General features: G+C 40.0%; 1 protein-coding gene across 3 annotated transcripts in view; it reads right to left on the reverse strand.

Moving 5' to 3' along the window:
* The window catches only part of MAPK1 (mitogen-activated protein kinase 1), a 105,860-nt gene that overhangs the window by 37,707 nt on the left and 48,473 nt on the right, over window positions 1-19,680 (reverse strand). For all 3 annotated transcript variants that reach the window (XM_070628356.1, XM_070628357.1, XM_070628355.1), the window contains exons 2-3: window positions 6,688-6,870; window positions 4,280-4,469 (exon numbers count right to left, since the gene is read on the reverse strand). In XM_070628356.1, the coding sequence (XP_070484457.1) occupies window positions 4,280-4,469; window positions 6,688-6,870 (373 nt within the window). The remainder of the gene's footprint in view (window positions 1-4,279; window positions 4,470-6,687; window positions 6,871-19,680) is intronic.

The following is a 19,680-nucleotide window of genomic DNA, read 5'->3' on the forward strand; positions in this document are numbered from 1 at the left end:
GGCACTCCTACCTGGCTACTTTTTGAGTTGTGTAAATTCAAATTTTCATAAAACAAAGGAAGCCCCAAAGACAGGTTTCTCCTATCTTCCAGATCCTCTTTCCCAGGCAGACCCAGAATCACAAGCCATGGGATCCTAGCATTCCGGGACTCCTGCTGGGATTTCTGTGGGCTCAGTCTAGCAAACAGTGAGGACTACAGACTGCTAGAGATCATATTCCCCTGGTAGATCCACTAAAAATACGCTAGCAGATCTCCAAATAGGTTTATCACCCTTGTGTTTCTGTGGCCCTGGGAAATAAAGAAGTCTACAAGAGTGAGTCCCAGAAGGGTCCCAAGAGGTCTATGTCTCCTGGGTCTCAGGGTTTCAGATACAGTGCAAAGCACGTTTATGGAAGTTAAAATGAAAAAGAAAAGCTTATCGCTGTTGGCCTTGACTAGTACCAGAGTCAAAAGTTAAAGGTCAAACTGATACCCTGAGGGCTCAAGAGTAGGAAATAGTTTAGTAACACAGAAGTCAATGGGAAAAGCAAGAAATGGCATAAATGCCTATTTGAAAATTCCAAAGGACCTAAATAACAAGACGTCAGTAAGGCCACAGGTTACAAACTTTCTAGGTAGAGGGGCCTGGGGGATGGGCATCAAGGTCATCTCACAGTACTGAGCATGTGACGGGTGTACAGCAATTCCGGAGCTCAAGCAGAAAAGACTCTTCTCCCCGGTAGCGTTCTCTCAACACTCATATATGCACCTGAACTGCCACCTACCTGTCCTGCCTTTCAGACATGCTCACCACAACAAACCAGTGACTTAGTGACATACCATACTCATCTTTGAAATGAGATTCTCTCTTGAACACTTATATTCATGTGAATGATGCACACCTCCTATGTATATTTTTAAAATGTGGTGAATTGTACTGCTGCAAATATCTAAAATATCCTATTGTGTTTCTGAGTCTGTGTGTTCAATTGGGTTTTGAAAACAATGCCTAGATTGTGCAGATGGCCAACAACACACACACATTAGTGTGGGTGTAAATTTTGGTGAGTAGTGAATAAAACAGCCCTAGGTAAAGACACAAAAAGGCCCAAGGAAAAAGTTCACAAACAATGAAGACAATAGACAAAGCAGTTTCGTTCTGTTTGTTTCTTCTTAAGGATGAGCATATTTTCAAAGCAAAGTAAGAGACAACTTTTCCCAGAAAAATTACATACTTAAGATATTGATTGAGACTCTCTCTCCAAAACCTAACAAAAGCAACCTGCCATAACAGGGTTGTGACGATAAGCAACGGAAGGAAAAAAGAAAAGCACTAGGAGACATAAAAATATTCATTGTAATTTTTCAAGAAAATCACTAAGAGCCAACAAAGTGTAGCCATTCCTAAAAGTAGCTTCATTCCTTTCGTGCCTGCCTAGCTTTTAGCTGCACAGACCCAAGGGAAAGCAGCTGGCTACATACCTTGTGGAAAGTACATGAATCTAACTCAGAAGGATCCTAAGAGGTGACAGAGTCCGACCCAACCGTATCTCACGTAGGAACCTGGCCTCTACAACATTCACAGGATGTTGGCCACCTTGTTTTAAACACTCAATGACAGCGAATAAGATGACCACCTGATGACAGAACCCACTGCCTTTTTTATAGATAGTTCCAGGAGGTTCTCCATGATCTACTTCCAACCAACCTCTCCAGCTTAGTGTCAACGACTCCCTATTACTCACCCAAAGCTGCAGCCACACAGAGCAGCGCTCAGTGTTTGTGCACTAGTCCCTATCTTCTTACTTTTATTTCTACTGTTCCTTCTGGCTATGATACCCTATGTTCAACATAGCCACTGGCCTGCCCATCTCTAAAGGCCAGCATGGATACCACCTTCTTCCTAACGCCTCTCTCAGCCCCAGCCAGAACTAACCCACCTCTCTCTTTTGCATTTGCACACCATTCTTTTCAGTATCTCAGTTACAGCTGATATTATTACAATCACATACTGTTTATCAGATTTCTGACCTGTTTTCAGATTTCAGGGGTAGACACTCATCTCCTTTGCCAGGTATACCTGACAGGGCTTCTCACAGGAGTGTCTACTGAACTGAAGTCCAAGAAATGATGATTGCTATACATCTATATGCACTTTTTAAACAGCTTTATTGAAATATAAATTCACATACAATTCACCCATTTAAAGTATACAGTTCAGTGGTTTTTGATATTATAATCACAGAGTTATACAATCATTATTACTATCCAATTTTAGAACATTTTTATAACCACAAAAAGAAACCACAAGGAAACCACAAAAGTACCCCTCAGCAGTCTCTACCCATTCCTCCCCAGTCCCACCAGGCCTAGGAACCACTAATGTATTTTCTGTCTCTACAGATCTGTCTACTCTGGATATCTCATATAAATGGATCCATACAGTATGTGGTCTTTCATGACTGGCTTCTTTCACCTACATAATACTGTTTGCAAGATTCACCCATGTTGTGGCATGTATTAGTACTCCATTCCTTTTTACTCCATTGTCTGGATCTACCACATTTTATTTATCCATCATCATCTGGACATTCAAATTATTTCCACTTTTGGGCTATTAAGCTACTATGAATATTTTTGCACTAGCTTTTGTGTGCATTCATTTCACTTATGTATATAGCTAGGAGTGGAATCCTCACCAACACTCATCACCTGACATTTTGATTATAGCCATCCTAGTGCATATGAAGTGGTATCTCATGTGGCTTTGATTTGCATATCCTTACGACTAGTGATGTCAAGTATATTTTCATGTACTCATTTGACCATCTGTATATCTTCTTTAGAGAAATGTCTATTCAGATCTCTTGCCCATTTTTAAACTGGGCTATTTATCTTTTAATTGTTGAGTTTTAAGAGTTTTTCACATACCCTAGATAGAAGTTTCTTCTCAGATACATGATTTACAAATATTTTATCTCATTCTATGGGTTGTCTTTTCATTTTCTTGATGGTGTACTTTGTAACACAAGTTTCTAATCTTAATGAAATCCAGTTTTTCTTTTTCTTCTGTACCTTATACTTTTGATGTCATGTCTAGGAGCTTTGCCTAACACAAAATTGCAAAGATTTACTCCTGTGTTTTCTAAGTGTATTCTAGTTTTACCTCTTAAATTAGGTCTTTGATCCAGTTTGAGTTAATTTTTGTACATGGTGTGAGGCAGGGGCCCAATCTCATTCTTTTGCATGTGGCTATCCAACTATCCCAGCACCATTTGCTGAAAAGACTACTCTTTCCCCAGCAAAAGATCCTGGCATTCTTATCGAAAATCAGTTGATCATAAACATATGGGTTTATCTACTGACCCTCAATTCTATTCTGTTGATCTATATGCCTACTCTTATGCCAATATTACACTGTCTTAATCACTACAGCTTTGTAGTAAGTTTTGAAATCAGGGAGTGTAAGTCCTCTAACTCTGTTCTTTTATAAAATTGTTTCGGCTATTCTGAGTCTCTTGACTTTCCATATGCATTTCAGGATCAGCCTGTCCATTTTTGCAAAAAAGCCACCGGGGGCTTTGATAGGGATTACACTGAATTTGTAGATCAATTTGGGGAGCAATGTCATCTTAACAATATTAAGTCTTCCAATCCATGAACGTGGGATGTCTTTTCATTTATCTACGTCTTGAATCCACATGCATTTTTATCAGACTGAATCCACATTCCTTCATCATATCTAAGACATTTGTAGATCTGCCTCCTTATTTAGCTCTGCTACCTATTAAAACAGAAATATATATATATAAATGCTGCCCATTTTAAAGACAAGTGTGAGAACTGTAAAGTATCTAGGATTTCCCTATTTACTGGAATGCCTTATTTAGGTATTAAAGTCATTGAGGTTAAGTTTTTCTGCGGTTTTCTGAGTGTTCTTTGTATAAAATTTATTAAAGAAAAAGGTCATCAATGAAGTAGATAACTTTTTAACTTACAAATAATGCAGAGAATCTTATTTATAAGTATAAAAGTACATGATGTGTATGTAAGAGCATTAAAAAAACTTTGGAAGAAAACACACCAATTTGTTATAGTGGTTACCTCTGGAGAGGAAGGAGCAATGAGATAGAGAAGAAGAGGAGAACTAGCAATCTTTACTTGCTTTTTTGGGCCATAAAAATGTTTTCATGTATTTCTGGTATAATTTTAAATATGAATAACAATAAATATAAATATGCCCCAATAAAAGAGTTTTTTCAATATATATCACCCTAAGAGTAAATAACCTTGCTGACCTTGAGATCACAGGTGGTATTGAGCAGCAGGTTGGAAGGTTTGAGGTCACGATGCAGTACGTTAGCTGAATGGATATATTTTAACCCTCTGAGGATCTGGTAAAGAAAATAGCAGATATGGTCGTTGCTGAGGTGTTGGGTCTTCAAGAGTTTGTAGAGATCCGTTTCCATGAGGTCCTGTACTATATATCTGTTTGCGCAGGTTAAGGTAACAGATCAAATAGCTGGTCACACTTACAAAAGCACTGAAAACAAAATGAACTCTCCCCCCCAGATAATCCACTAAGTCATGAGGCCCACGAGGAAAATGAGAAACTGATGAAATCTTGGTGTACATTTATGGAAGGAATCTGAAGTAGCTGATTCCTTTTTAGGTCCTGTGGGACAAAAGGCATTATACCTGCCATTGTGGGCCTAGATTGAGACCTGAAACAGACTGTTATAAAAATACTGGCTATTCTTTTTTTTTTTTTTTGAGGAAGATTAGCCCTGAGCTAACTACTGCCAATCCTCCTCTTTTTGTTGAGGAAGACCGGCCCTGAGCTAACATCCACGCCCATCTTTCTCCACTTTCTATACGTGGGACGCCTACCACAGCGTGGCTTTTGCCAAGCGGTGCCATGTCTGCACCCGGGATCCGAACTGGCGAACCCCGGGCCGCTGAGAAGTAGAACATGCACACTTAACCGGTGTGCCACTGGGGTAGCCCAATATTGGCCATTCTTGAAGTCTCAACCTCCTTGTTCTCCATGTTGCCCACCATCAACAAAAGCCCTCCACGGCTTGTTGGAAAGGGCTGGAAGAGTGTGGTGGCAAGCAAGCATCATACACTCCCCTTCTGTCTCTGGTCCAGAAACAACTTGTATATCACCATTCTTTTACTTCTTTTCTCCTCCTTCTCCTCAAAAATCAACCACAAAACTTTTGAAAACACAGGCCTAGAACACCCTCCTAGGAAATTCAACCCTCAGTTTATTTGCTTAACTCTTCAAATAACGTTAAGATCATAAATAAATAAGACTATGAGGAAGTCAGGCTAAGAGGGGCTTATGCTAGTTTTGCTCCTCTTGCTTTTTGCCTATCCATGTATCTAAGCATCTACAATTTTAGCTATGGCTAACTTTGCTCTTACAAAAATTAAATTATAAAAGCCTTGAGTTTTTAACTTAACCATAACATTATTTAATTAGAAATTTTTGCATTTCTTTTATTCATTTCTGTGTAAATATTGGTGTAGGTCTCCTACAGATTTGTGCTAGATGAGACACAGTATGGATTCAAAGGAAACATGAGTTGAAAACTCGTCAGGTAAAAAAGACCTGATTTTCACGGCAAAACGTAAAGTAGGACAAAAGGTGGTAGTGGCAGGAGGCATTTCACTTAAAATATCACTATAACTTGGTAACAGAGCTGCTTAAAAATGGCAAGGGCTGGGGCTGGCCTGGTGGTGGAGCAGTTAAGTTCACACATTCCGCTTCAGTAGCCTGGGGTTCGCCAGTTCAGATCCTGGAGGGCGGACATGGCACTGCTTGGCAAGCCATGCTGTGATAGGCGTCCCACATATAAAGTACAGGAAGATGGGCATGGATGTTAGCTCAGGGCCAGCCTTCCTCGGCAAAAAGAGGAAGATTAGCAGCAGATGTTAGCTCAGGGCTAATCTTCCTCAAAAAAAAAAAAAAAAAAAAAGGCGAGGGCTGCCTAGAGACAAGGAGCTGCCTCTCCCTGGAGGGGCAGAATGCAAACTCAGCAGACAGGGAGGAATGCTGTCCTAGTCAAACCGTAACTTTCTTCTGGCAGATCTTCTTCAATATACATAATGCCTCTCTTTCAAATGTAGCCTCTACCCAGGCAGGATCCTCGGGACCTCCTTACTCCCAATATCTAAATGTTGGTCATAGTTAATAACATAATTTCAGAGCTGAGTTGGCCTTAAAGATAACGAGGACTAGCACAATTTTAAAGATGAGAAAACTGAGGCCTAGAGGAGAAATGACATTGCCTAAGATCAGGACAGTCTGGATTTGACCAGGTGCCATCCAGGGCACCCACTTTCTTAGTCTACTGCTCTTTGCTTTTCCTTGTCACCATCAGAACAAACCATACCCCAGATCACTGGAAAAAGTTCACCAAGATTTTCCATAACTAAACTTAAAGGAAATCTTTACTGAAACTGACAGAGAAAATGCTGGATTTGCCAAAAAGACACTAAAAATAGTTACTGACAACTGAAAAATTAATCATAGGAAAAATTTAAATGATGCAAGTAGGATAGTAAATGGCAAATAGATTACAATTTCCTCTTAAATGTGCTTTATATACTTCTCCTTTACTCTGATGAGTCCGGGACATTTCAAGTTACATTAATCAGTAAGGTGAGCGCGCAGGAGTCAGCTGTCTCAAAAGGATACACATCTTTCATTTGCTCGATGGTTGGCGCTCGAATAATATCATTGATTCCAATGATGTTCTCATGTCTGAAGCGCAGTAAGATTTTTATCTCCCTCAGGGTTCTCTGGCAGTAGGTCTGGTGCTCAAAAGGACTGATTTTCTTGATAGCTACTCGAACTTTGTTGACATTATCATAAGCAGAGCTAAAAAAAAAAGGGGGGGGAGGGGAGAGAGATGGCATTAAAAACAGTTCTCAGAACATCTTGGCAGAAAGAATACAAATTGGTAAAGTATTAAATATTTAGCACTCTGGGTAAATACTTGTTTCATACACGTGAAGGCAGCATATATAGCATCCACAAAAAGGCCTCAAGCTAGGGAGGATGCAGCTGGCATAATGTAGCACATTCTGAACCTCAAACTTAACAGAGGGCCCAGTCCTGGTAAATGTGTGGATGCCCATTTTCATAAGCCCAGAAACATGGGTTTATTGCCTCACACAGAAAAAAAAAAAATTTTCCCACTGTTTTTAACAGCAACTGCATTCTGGTGAGAGTACTCATTTCTGCCTCCAAAACAACTTCTTACTGTTTATCAGATTCCTCAGACTCAGCAGAAACATTCAAATGACCATCAAGCGCATCTTTATCCCTAACAAAAATGGACCCAAGAGGATGCCTTGATTGCCTGCATCGACTTTGTTTTACTTGCAAAATGACATGACTCTTTCTTTTTTTCCGAGAAATTTAACTAAGATGTTTGGATAGTCTCATAACACAATTTATAAAGCATTCTTCAGAAACTACTTTCATAGCTGTTACATAGGACCCAGTTCTTTCCAAGCTGTCCTTAAGGTCTGACTTTATAGAATTCCAAGCAGAAGTAATAATTATATCTTCAATTTTGTGATGAATTCTAATCTTGAATATTATTACTATCTTTAGGATCAATATTCTATTGAATCTTTCCCATAAGAGCTTTTCGTATTAATAAGTATCAACATCTGGTCCATCAACTGAAGCAATGAAATAACAATGACAGGCAGTAAGACATTGCTTCTTGTTTCCTCAGGATAAGTGCTAGAAACATGAAACAGTAAAATAAATTTATTCTCAAGTTTATGCTTCTACAATGGTATTTATCAATCTACTTATTCCTTGAATTTTTGATGCATTTGTCTGACTCCATCACGAAACTATGCTGTAGGAGGAACCTTGTGTTTCTCAGCTTCAATTCTCCCATAACACCATTAATACATTGCACTCAGGTGCCTCCAATACTTTGAAATGAAAGATAATTCCTTCAATAAAAGAATCACTACTCATATTTTATTTTGCTTTGGTTTGCTGCATGAAGGCCTAAACCACTGATTTTCAGGTATATCATTCAAGCAAAGGGATACGTCACTCAAGCAAGTTTATTCAATATTCAGAATAACTATTTTTAGAAATTAAAATTCTTTCTGGGTAATTCAAATGATAGAAAGAACATGAGCTCAACAAAAGACAATACAGGTTAAAATAGTTGTAAAGTACTGGCTTAAAACGAACATTAGAAATTTCTAGTTTTACTGAAACACAGCAAACATGGTCATAAATTTGCTCTCGGGAACAAGAATGTTGGCGGGAGGGGCGCGTATAGTCAGTATGCCCCTCCAATTGTCTCAACACTCAGGGATGAAATAATAACCAAATGACCCCTTTCAGTGAGAAGTCAGGAGATCCTCCTCATCGGTTCGCACGTGAAAAGCAGCCGTGACCCTGGCCATGGAGTTGGGTCTGTCCCACCTCTCCATTTTGCTGTCTTTTTGGTTTACACAACCTGCCATACAAGTGACCACAAAGAGTTTACACTCTTCCACAACAACTCTATTATTTGCTCACTTCTCCTTCGATTTCTCAGTTTTGTTTCATTTCTTATTGCTCTAACACTCAGCAAATAAATTTCACTGGTATACTTTTTACCATGGACTTTCTGGTGTCTCCTAGTTTTGTTTAAAAATCATATTGTTTTAAAATCGCTACCAACCCTGTTTTCTTTTTTTCTCTAAGAATTTAATCTTTGCTCCACTCTCTTCTCCCCTCAACTACTGTCATGCTACAGCTTTTGCTTTCAATGTCTTTCTTGTAAACAACTTATGGTTGCAGTTTGGAATCTTAACCCAATCTGTGACTACACAGTCTCTGGCTGGATTAATTTTAGATATTCACATTTTTTCTTTCATTTGATAGACTTGCTCTTTCAAAAACAAAATTTCAAGGTTGAACAAATTGTTCAAGGTTAAGAATGCAAAGAGCTTCCTAACCCATCCCTTAAGGTAAATAATCGTCAAAAATAAATAAAAAAAAAAAAACGGATGATGATAACGGCAAAGAACTAAAACCAAAACTAAAGACCAATCTTTTTTATAAGCATAAGCTTGAAAATCAACAAAAAATAAATGAGTAAATATAGTCTGACAACACATTATAATAATAATCCATTATATCCAAACTATTTAATCTTAGGAATTCAAGAATGGCTCAATTAAAAAAACATTAAAAATCAGACATCATGTCAAACAGACATTTCTTCAAAGAAGATACATAAATGGCCAAGAAGCATATGAAAAGTTGCTCGGCATCATTAATCATTAGAGAAACGCAAATCAAAACTACAACAAGGTATCACCTCACACCCATCAGGATTACCACTATCAAAAAACCACCAAAAAATACTAAGTGTTGGAGAGGATGTGGAGAAGTTGGAACCTTCATGGACTGTTGGGAATATAAAATGGTGCAGCCACTATGGAAAAAAGTATGGAAATTCCTCAAAAAATTAAACATAGAAGTATCATACGACCCAGCAATCTCCCTTCTGGGATTACATATCCAAAGGAATTCAAACTAGGATCTTGAAGCAATATTGGCACACCCATGTTCACCGCAGCACTGTTTACAATAGCCAAGAAGTAAAACAAACCCGCATGTCCATTGATGGATGAATGGATAAAGGAAACGTGGTATATAGACACGTTAGAATATTATTCAGCCTTAAAAAACAAGTAAATTCTATCACATGCTACAACATTGAATGAAATTAAATGAAATAAGTCAGTCACAAAAGGACAAATACTCTATGATTCCACTCACGTGTGGTATCTAAAGTTGTCAAACTCATAGAATCAGAAAATAGAATGGTGTTTACCAAGGGTTGGGGGAAGGGGGAAATGAGGACATGGTGTTTAAGCATAGTTTCAGTTTTGCAAGATGAAAAAGTTCTACAGATCTGTTACACAATAATGTGAATATATTTAACACTACTGAACTGTAGCTTAAAAATGGTTAAAATGGTAAATTTTACACTCTTTTTTACTACAATTAAATTTTTTTTAATTTTTTAAAATCAAGGGTAAAAACCACGTTGAGGAAAAAAATTAAACATTTAAATAGATGTCAAAAAAGAATGGTAGTGGTTATCTGAACCTACCTATGTGATAAAATTGCACAGAACTAAACACACACAAATGTGCATATAAAACTAGTGCCATCTGAAGAACTCTGCAGACTGTATCAATATCAATCCCCAGGTGTGGTATTGTACTATAGTTACACAAGATGTTACCACTGAGGGAAACCGGGATTTCTCTGCGTTATTTCCTATAACTGCACGTAACTCTACAATTACCAGAAAACAAAAAGTTTAATTTTAAAAAGAGGTCATCAATAGGAGAGTATCCATACAGTGGAATACTATGCAACTGAAAAAAAAGCACGACATGGAAAGATGTTCAAGATCTACTAAGTGGAAAAAAAAACGAGCAAGGTCCAGCAGTGGATACATGCTTTCTTTTTTCTAAAAAAGAGTGAAAGTAAGATATATATTAACATTGCTTGTGTTCGCATAGAGAAAATCTGGAAGGATACACAAGGAAGTAAGATGAGTGGTAGTGGAGGGACAGAATACCAGGCTGGAGTGCGACAGAGAGGCGGGCAGAACCCTTCATTGTATACTTCTTTATGCTGTTTTGATTGAAGAATCACATGGATCTCTTCAACATATATTTAAAAAAATGAGAAAACCTATGGAATGCTAGAATATCCTTTAAAGGAGAAAGCATAATAATTTTAGAATTCCCACCAATACAAAAATACTTGAAAAATAAAGAATAATTATTGGGAAAAGACACAAAATATCTTTATTTAACCTTGTTTCCACCTGAGAGAACAATCTTTAAAAGTGGAATTGGGCATATTATTTAAAACAGACGCAAACATACCCCCCTGAATAAAGGGGGGGCCTATTTATCTAGCAGTGGATTAGTGCCTTCTATGCACTGAGGACTATTCTAACAGGATACAAAGATCATAAACTAACAGTCTGCCCCTGAGGAGCCCAAGCTATGGAGAGCAGTCATTTTACAGAAACGCAGCCTCAACTGCCAGATGAATTCTACTCTGAGATCCATACATTGTGGAGAATGGGAGGAGGCCAAGGCTGGAGGTGAGCACGCCCAATTCTCAAAACAGATAGAGTCCTATTATTCTGCAATAAAAAGCAATGAACTATTGATATAAACAACACAGATGAATCTCAAAGTAATTATGCTGAATGGAAAAAGACCAAAAGAAAAACACTTTCATTCATGGAAAATGTGAACTAATCTACAGGGACAGAAAGCAGATCAGCAGAGTTGCCTGGGGCTAGTGAGGGGGAGGGACTACACAAATGGAAACTAGGTAGTTTTTGGAGGTGATGAATAAGCTCATTATTTTGATTGTGTTGATAGTTTCATGGGTGTATAATATGTCGAAACATATCAAATTGTACACTTTAAGTATGTGCAGTATATTGTATTATCAATTACTTCTCAAGAACAGTTGAAAAAAGGAACCGGAGCTCCCTGAATACGTGGTTTATTACAGGGTTGGGATGGGTGGGAACAGACAGATCCCAGAAACATATTTGACCAGTAAATGTGGAAGTAGAAGCCCACAGAATTCTGGAGTAGATTATTTAAGAGATGTTTTGTGATCACTTAGAGAAGAAAAGGGAAGCAGCATGAGTCAATTATGAACAAGTCATGCTAAACTAACTTCATTTCCTGTTTTGATAGGGTTACCACAACAACACAAGAGTGATGCCAGAGCTGTGGTAGATTCAAGCAGCCCTTGTCAAGCACTTCCCTTTTGTGAGACTTCATGTTAGGATTGGTGGCAAAAACAAACAGTGATCCTGCTCTTAAGAAGCGTGCAATTTAGTGAGGGAAGGAGACAGGAACAGACAACACACACTGTCTTTATTACAGTAAAGTACTTCTGAAAGACCAGGAGAAGCTGGGTAGATTAAATCCAAATAAGGGTATTAAGGAGAGGATTAAGAGAGGAGGAGGCCTATAGAAATCATACCCTGAAGGATGAGCAGGCTTTTGAAAGAGGAGTAAGAGCACAAAGAAAGGCAAGAGGAAACACACGGAGAGGAAAAAAGCAAGGCATCTATGAAGACCGCTGGCCCTCACCCAGCCATGCTCCTCCTCACAAAGAGGTGCTCACAGGGTCTGGGGATCAGGCCTGTCAGGAGCCTCAGAATGCCCCATCTCCTGAGTCTGCTTCCAAGGCCATGCAGGCCTCCTGCACGGCGGCTCTGCTGAGAGCAGAATGCTCCTCCAGTGTGTTCACCCGGAGGGGCAGCCAGAGGGCAGCTATCTGTAGGACAGCACTGTGCCAAGACTGTCAGGCTGGGTGTCCACGCACAAAAGCTCAAGCTCATGGTGGGGCAAAACGCTGGGGCTGCGAAGAGAGGAGGGCCATGCTGGAGGCCTGCTCTCCTTGAACTTCGGGTACCAAACTCTAAGAAGCCCAAGAATTTTCAATTTGAATTTGATCTTCCAGGTCTTTAAGAAGGTATATCTGGGGGCTGGCCCCATGGCTGAGTGCTTAAGTTCACGCACTCCACTTCAGCGGCCCAGGGTTTCGCTGGTTCAGATCCTGGGCGCAGACATGGCACCACTCACCAGGCCACGCTGAGGTGGCGTCCCACATGCCCTAACTAGAAGGACCCACAACTAAAATATACAACTATATATACTGGGGGAATTTGGGGAGAAAAAGCAGAAAAAAAAAAGATTGGCAACAGTTGTTAGCTCAGGTGCCAATCTTAAAAAGAAAGAAGGTATATCTGTCATGGTATAAGGAGACACTACATTATATTTAAGGTTTCTCACTTTAATTTATATGGTATGTGAGGCTCCATTTGTATTCTTGACTCAGGCCTTGCAAACATGAGGAGGGCTGGGTTTGGAAGACATGAAGTGAAGAGGGGAGGACCAGTAGTGTTCATGCTAAGTTGTGAAGACCTGAAGCACCATTTGTCTTATCCCCCATCCTCCAAATACCTCAAATACCAATGACCTCTGGGCTGCACATCCTTCCCAGCGGCCCAAGGATCCTGCAAATGTAATCTTGAGCCAGGCTTCAAAGCCAGGAAAGAATATGGCATAAGCTGCAATGAAGACCAGTGGGGGCTCGCCGCCCCGCCCTGCTTGATACTCAACTATGTATCATGATGCATTTAAAGTTTGCTAAAGGAAGGACCGTCATTTGACTGAAAGGTTAACTGTTTTGTGTTGAAAAGGTTTTGACAATCACCTGGATACTCTGTATACTTCTGCTAAAGTTAATTTACTAACATTTTTCAGATATTTAATATCAGAGGGCTGAAAGTATTCTACTATATCCAGTGCCCAGATCTTTGTTTCTAAATAACCCCCTTCAGTAAAAGAAACCAAGCCTCCTCTAGAGAGGCGAGGGCAGGAAAAATACAAGATGAGCCTGGAGCATTGCATAGTGCCAGAAAGTAAGGAAGTGCTCAAAAAACAAAATGAAGGCACGTCAAAGGAGCCAACCTGAAAGAGCTCTCAGTGGCCAAAGTTGGAGCAATTTGAGCAACAAAATAAATAATGCTGTATTAACCCAGAGTATAAAATAAATATACATAAGTCCATACTAACATGAATAAATGACTGAATGAATAAATAAATAAATAAATGGGGAAGAGTCAAGTCTTTTTTTTTTTTTTTTTAATTTTCTTTCTCTCTTTCTTCTTCTTTCCCAGTACATAATTGTATATTCCAGTTGCAGGTCCTTCTGGTTGTGCTACGTGGGATGCAGCCTCAGTGTGGCCTGATGAGCAGTGCCATGTCCGCGCCCAGGATCCGAACAGGTGAAACCCTGGGCCGCTGGAGTGGAGTGCACGAACTTAACCACTCGGCCACGGGGCCGGCCCCGAGACAAGCCTTCCTGACAGAAGAATTTCAAATAATATGTGTACATATACTCCCCTCCAGGAGGTGGAGTTTAATCTCTCCCACTCAGCACACCTTGAGGGAGGGCTGAATTCACTGACTTGTTTTCAAAGAAAAGAATTTGGAAAGAAAAAAACAGTAATTCTAACAGTGGAGAAGTCTGGCAGATACCACCCCAACCAAGTGACCAGGGTTAACACCACCATAATGTCACATGGATATTGTGAACCCCCTGATAGGAGAGGAGAAGGGCATTTCAGCTCTGTGGTATTCTTTTCCAAAGTCCATAACCCCAGTCTAACAATAAAAAGAACATCAGACAAACTCAAATTGAGAGACATTCCACCAAATACTTGACCAGTATGCCTTAAAACTGTCAAGGTCATGAAAAGAAAGAGTGAGAAATAGTCACAGACGGGAAGAGAGAAAGCAGACATGACAACTAAGTGCACGTGGTATCCTGGGTTGGATCCGGGGACAGAAAAAGGAAATCAGTGGAAAAGCAACTTATGAATGAAGTCTGAAGTTTAGTTACAACATACCTACATTGGTTTCTCAGTTTTGATAAACACACTACGGTAATGGAAGACGTTAACATCAAGAGAAAGTGAAACTGGGTGGGACATACGGGAACCCTCTGTACTATCTCTGCAACTTTTCTATAAACCTAAAATTATTCCAACATAAAAGTTTATCTGAAAAAGGTATTCTACTAAATGATACCTCTAAAATTGATGAAGTAATTAGCATGTAGATAATATGGGCTTAACTTAATAAGTAGAAAGAAACATAAACATTTCATAATTAGCTACTTTAAGGTGAATGCTTGATAGAATAAAATTATTCCTAAAAAGGTAACTGAAAAGTTTACCTAATTGAACTTTATAAGTTAAACTCCACATCAATCATTTGACAGACACTTACTAAATACCTAATATAGCCTAAATACTCATTGTAGATTGAAATGAATAAAACATCGTCCCACCTGCCTTTCTCCCTTTGAGCATCCTTAAGAATAGCGATGACATATGAAGATATTTACTGTTCTTTGTACTAAAAGAATAAAGCCTGTATTGCCAAACATAAGGATTAATACATATGGAATATTAATATAATAGGTCATTGTGCAGCTATTAAACTAAGTATGAAGATCATATTAACTAAAGGTAAGATTCAAAGTAAAACAGACTGCAGCTTAAAAATATTTATCTAGGAGGCAATTTATAATACAAGATAAGATAATGGGACCATGAGTGATTTAAAACATAATTTAAATTGTCTTCTGTGTTACCATTTCTATTCCATTGGGAGGAAAAACCAAACAATGAAGTATAGGTTACGTAAGATAAGACAGCTTAAAATAAGGAAATAACTTGACCTTCTAGTGAGTCCCTAAAGTTCTAAATATCTCTGCAGGCTTTTGCTTCTAGCCACAATGAAAGAACAGGGGCTAATTTACTCTCCTACCTTAAACAACTAAAAAAAAAAAACCAGCCAATAGGGGCTGCTCCCACAGCATAGTGGTTAAGTCCAATATGCTCTGGTTTGGTGGCCTGGGTTTGCGGGACTGGATCCCATGCATGGACCTACATTACTTGTCAGCCATGCTGTGACAGTGACTCACATACAAAATGGAGGGAGACTGGCAAAGATATTAGCTCAGGGACAATCTTCCTCAGGGCAAATCTTTCTCAGGAAAAAACCCAAACAAACAATAAACCAGATGATACGTATGAAACAACAGTTTTCTAACATCCAACAACAGGCAGTACAAGGAAACCTAAATGGAGCCTGGCAGTCTCCCTGGATTGAGGACAGAACTGGAGGTCTGGAGAGTTGAAGTCAGTCAGAATTCGCAGGGCAGAGTACTGGAGAGGACAGAACATCAGAGAGAGCTGGGGAGACCCTTGGAGTGTCCAGCTGAGTAATGATCAGAGCACACGCATGATAAAAGTCTAAGAGTGAGGAAGGAGCCACCAGAAAGGAGCAGATGGACTAATCCATGTGGAACAAGGCTGGGAACAGTTCCCGTCCCACCACCTGGAGGGGAAAAAACTCCTAACACACAGGGAAAAAGGTGAGTCCTCAGAAGGGTAATGACTCAGTACTGGGGCCAAACTAGTCTTTGACTAAAGGCTATTCTGGACTCCCCTTTTAAAAATGCTTAAAAGCAAACTCTGAAAGGGTCAAACTGTTCTAGGAAATTTAACTGCATCCCAGAAAAAAAGCCTAAAATTATTTAAAGGAATACCAAAAAAATCTAGCACTCAATAATATAAAATCCAAAATGTCCAATCAAAAGTTATCAATATCCAAAAAAGCAGAAAAATATGATGCATAAACAGAAAAGCAAAGAAAAAAAAAAAAAGAAAGAAAGAAAAAGAAAAAACCAACCAGACCCAGAAGTTAGAGAGATGATAGAATTAGTAGACCAGAAAGTTAAAAGTTATTATAAATATACTCCACACATCAAAGAATCTCAAATTGAATTTCTAGAGATTGAAAAAAATACAATGGAATTAGGAATAGATTATACATTGAAGAAAAACCTGGTGACCTAGAAGACACAGCAATAGAAACTAGCCAAAATGTAACACAAAGAGAAAAAAGATTGGGCTTAAGGGAAAACAGCACCAGTGAGCCGTGGGAGAAGATCAAGTGGCTTAACATAGATCTAACTGGAATCTAACACCTTCACATGTCCAAAATCTGAGGGAAAGTAAATACTTATTTCTATAAAAGTGTTAATATCAAGGAAAAAAAGAAATATACAAATGCTCTCTCAGCACTGGTTTTAAAACTAAGCAACAGGGATCAGTTAATAACTGAAAGAGACTGTCATTACAACAGGGAATGAAAACTTACTTTCATGTCCAAGTATTAGCCCCAAGTGGCTGCAGTCAGATACTTATTATATTCATCCCTCAGAACACAGAAGCAAGCAATTATTTTCAGATTCCCACTTGGACACATAGGAATGCTTTTATATATTCTGGACTCTGAGAAACAGAAGAGCCATTTCAAATCTACTGCTGTTTGGCAGCTAGGACTGACAGCAGCAATCTTGTTTAGGGGAAAAAAATACGTGGAGGGGAAAAAAATGGCCTTCTCCATATTGCTGTATGAAAACTGTACCTTTTATACTTTAAAAAAGCATTACTTAAAAATTTCAGGATTTCTAGTTATTTGGTTATTAGAGTTTAAGAACTAAACTGTATTCTTAAGACTTTATTCATTTGAATAGCTTTACTTTTGTGGGATAGTTCCTTTCACTGGTGGTGTTTCTTTATGTCGCCACACATTAATACTTCCCCCTGCCATCCTGAACATACCTGCTTTTCTCTGGATACATCTGGGTCTGTCGGAGGCCCTGACAGTAGGGATCTCAGCACTATTAAGCACTCTGTGGTGCTGGCAGTGGCCACCCAAGATCAGGAAGCAGTGAGCCAAGTTGACCCCTGCAGCCACAGTTTCAGTACAGCTTCTGCATTCTCACACAAACCGTCTATGCCGTGGGATTTGAGTAGCTGCTCCACACAGCTGGCTTATATCGCACACTTTTCACATCATCTACTCCTAATCACACCTCCTCCTTTCAAGGTCATATTTACTGTGCTGTAAAAAGGAACAACAGTTAACGTGGTTAACATCATACTTTCAAGTCTCATTCCCCGTGTGTCAAAACTTATGTTTTTGGTATAAAATATATTATATATGAGGTAGATGAGTACTCAGTAGCGATTAAAGTACATTAAAAATATTTTAAAAAATAGGATTTTTAGGAGCTTGAGGGTTTTGTTTTACAAAAAATGATTGATAGCAGCCTAAATCTAAATCTACCATACCTATAATGATTATTAGGAGTGTTTTTGGTGGTAAGTATAAAGGATGAGAAACGTCCAGATCTATTAAATCATTTTCTCATAGTTTAAAGGCATATTTTCTCAATATTAAATAAGTGGTAGGGGCCGGCCCCGTGGCCAAGTGGTTAAGTTCTCATGCTCTGCTTTGGCGGCCCAGGGTTTCGCCAGTTCGGATCTTGGGCACGGACATGGCACCGCTCATCAAGCCATGAGGAGGTGGCATCCCAGATGCCACAACTAGAAGGACCCACAACTAAAAAAATATACAACTATGTACCAGAGGGCTTTGGGGAGAAAAAGGAAAAATAAAAATCTTAAAAATAAATAAATAAATAAGTGGTATTTCAATAATATAACTGATTTCCTTTGTAATCTTACACAGTTTATTTGATTTATTTAAAAACATTAATCCGAGAAGGGGCCACAGGTTTCAGTGACTGCCTAAGGGATCCATGGTACAAAAGAAGATTAAGAACTCTTGTTATTAGGGCAATTTACACATTCGCTGGAAATGGGAGAGACAGAAAACTAGCACAGAAGTTTGTATTCAAAGAAAGAATGTATTCAAGAAAGAAATGTCAGTTTGGGATCTTAAAGGAGGCACATCAAATAATTTTTAAAACATTAAAATGTTAAAATCAATTTTATTTATTCATCAAATATTTATTATTCATCTACACTGTATTAAGTGCTATGGATACGGCAGTGCAAACAGAAAGCTCCCTGCTCTCATACACTTTATACAATATAGGAGAAATATAAAGAGACGTATATATTAATATATACTTATATATTGATATTAATTTATGACTATCTTATAAACACACAAATTATGATGGATGCTAAGGAAAAATGCAAATGATGTACTTAATGTTGTCATTGATAACTAGAGAAGCTGGTTTAAATTAGGGGCTTAGGAGACTATTCCAAGATGGCGCCGTGAGTAGTCCTCTTTGTCTCTCGCCCTTCGAGTCTACAATTATTTGGACACTTATCGCTTGACAAAGGATATCCAGACAGCATCTCAGGACGTCTGAGACACCCACGCGACTATACATCGGAAGGCGGACGGACTTTCCTCCGGGAGGATGTGGAAATAGGTGAAAACTCTCCGACCCCGACGGGCAGCCTAGTACCCGCAAGCGGCTTTCTTCCAACGGACGCCCCCAGAGGATCCACACACATCTAGGGCAGGAGCGAGAACACAACAGAGGAGCAACGGTGGAAACAGGTGACCAGAACCCTACTTAAACCCCCCGCAATTACTCCTAAACGCAGAGGGAAACTTTGGAGTTGCACACCTGAGCCCGCGGGGAGAGTCTCTCCCCGCCATTGGCGGGGAGACCCGGCCTGGTGCTCGGGGCGCCCGGAGGGTCCCAGAGAGACGCCCGCCCCGGGGGACTAGGGATTGCCGGAGATCTCGGAGAGGACCGGGGCGGGGGAACTTTCAAAGGCGGGTCCGGCGACCCGGTGGGGAAGCGCCGGAGCTCCGCCAGGCAGCAGACAAAACTCTCTGTCTGCCGGTAGCAGAGGGGCCACGCTGAGCACTCAGGGCTCCCAGCAGAGGCCCGGAGAGAAGCCCAGAGGGCGGGGCGACCCCCAGCTGCCGTTGCCCGCCCCGGGGGACTAGGGATTGCCGGAGATCTCGGAGAGGACCGGGGCGGGGGAACTTTCAAAGGCCGGATCGGCGACCCGGAGGGGAAGCGCCGGAGCTCCGCCAGGCAGCAGACAAAACTCTCTGTCTGCCGGTAGCAGAGGGGCCACGCTGAGCACTCAGGGCTCCCGGCAGAGGCCCGGACAGAAGCCCAGAGGGCGGGGCAACCCCCAGCTGCCGTTGCCCGCCCCGTGGGACTAGGGATTGCCGG

Source organism: Equus przewalskii, chromosome 7 (genome assembly GCF_037783145.1).
Source record: "Equus przewalskii isolate Varuska chromosome 7, EquPr2, whole genome shotgun sequence".
In the NCBI taxonomy this organism is placed as follows: Eukaryota; Metazoa; Chordata; class Mammalia; order Perissodactyla; family Equidae; genus Equus; species Equus przewalskii.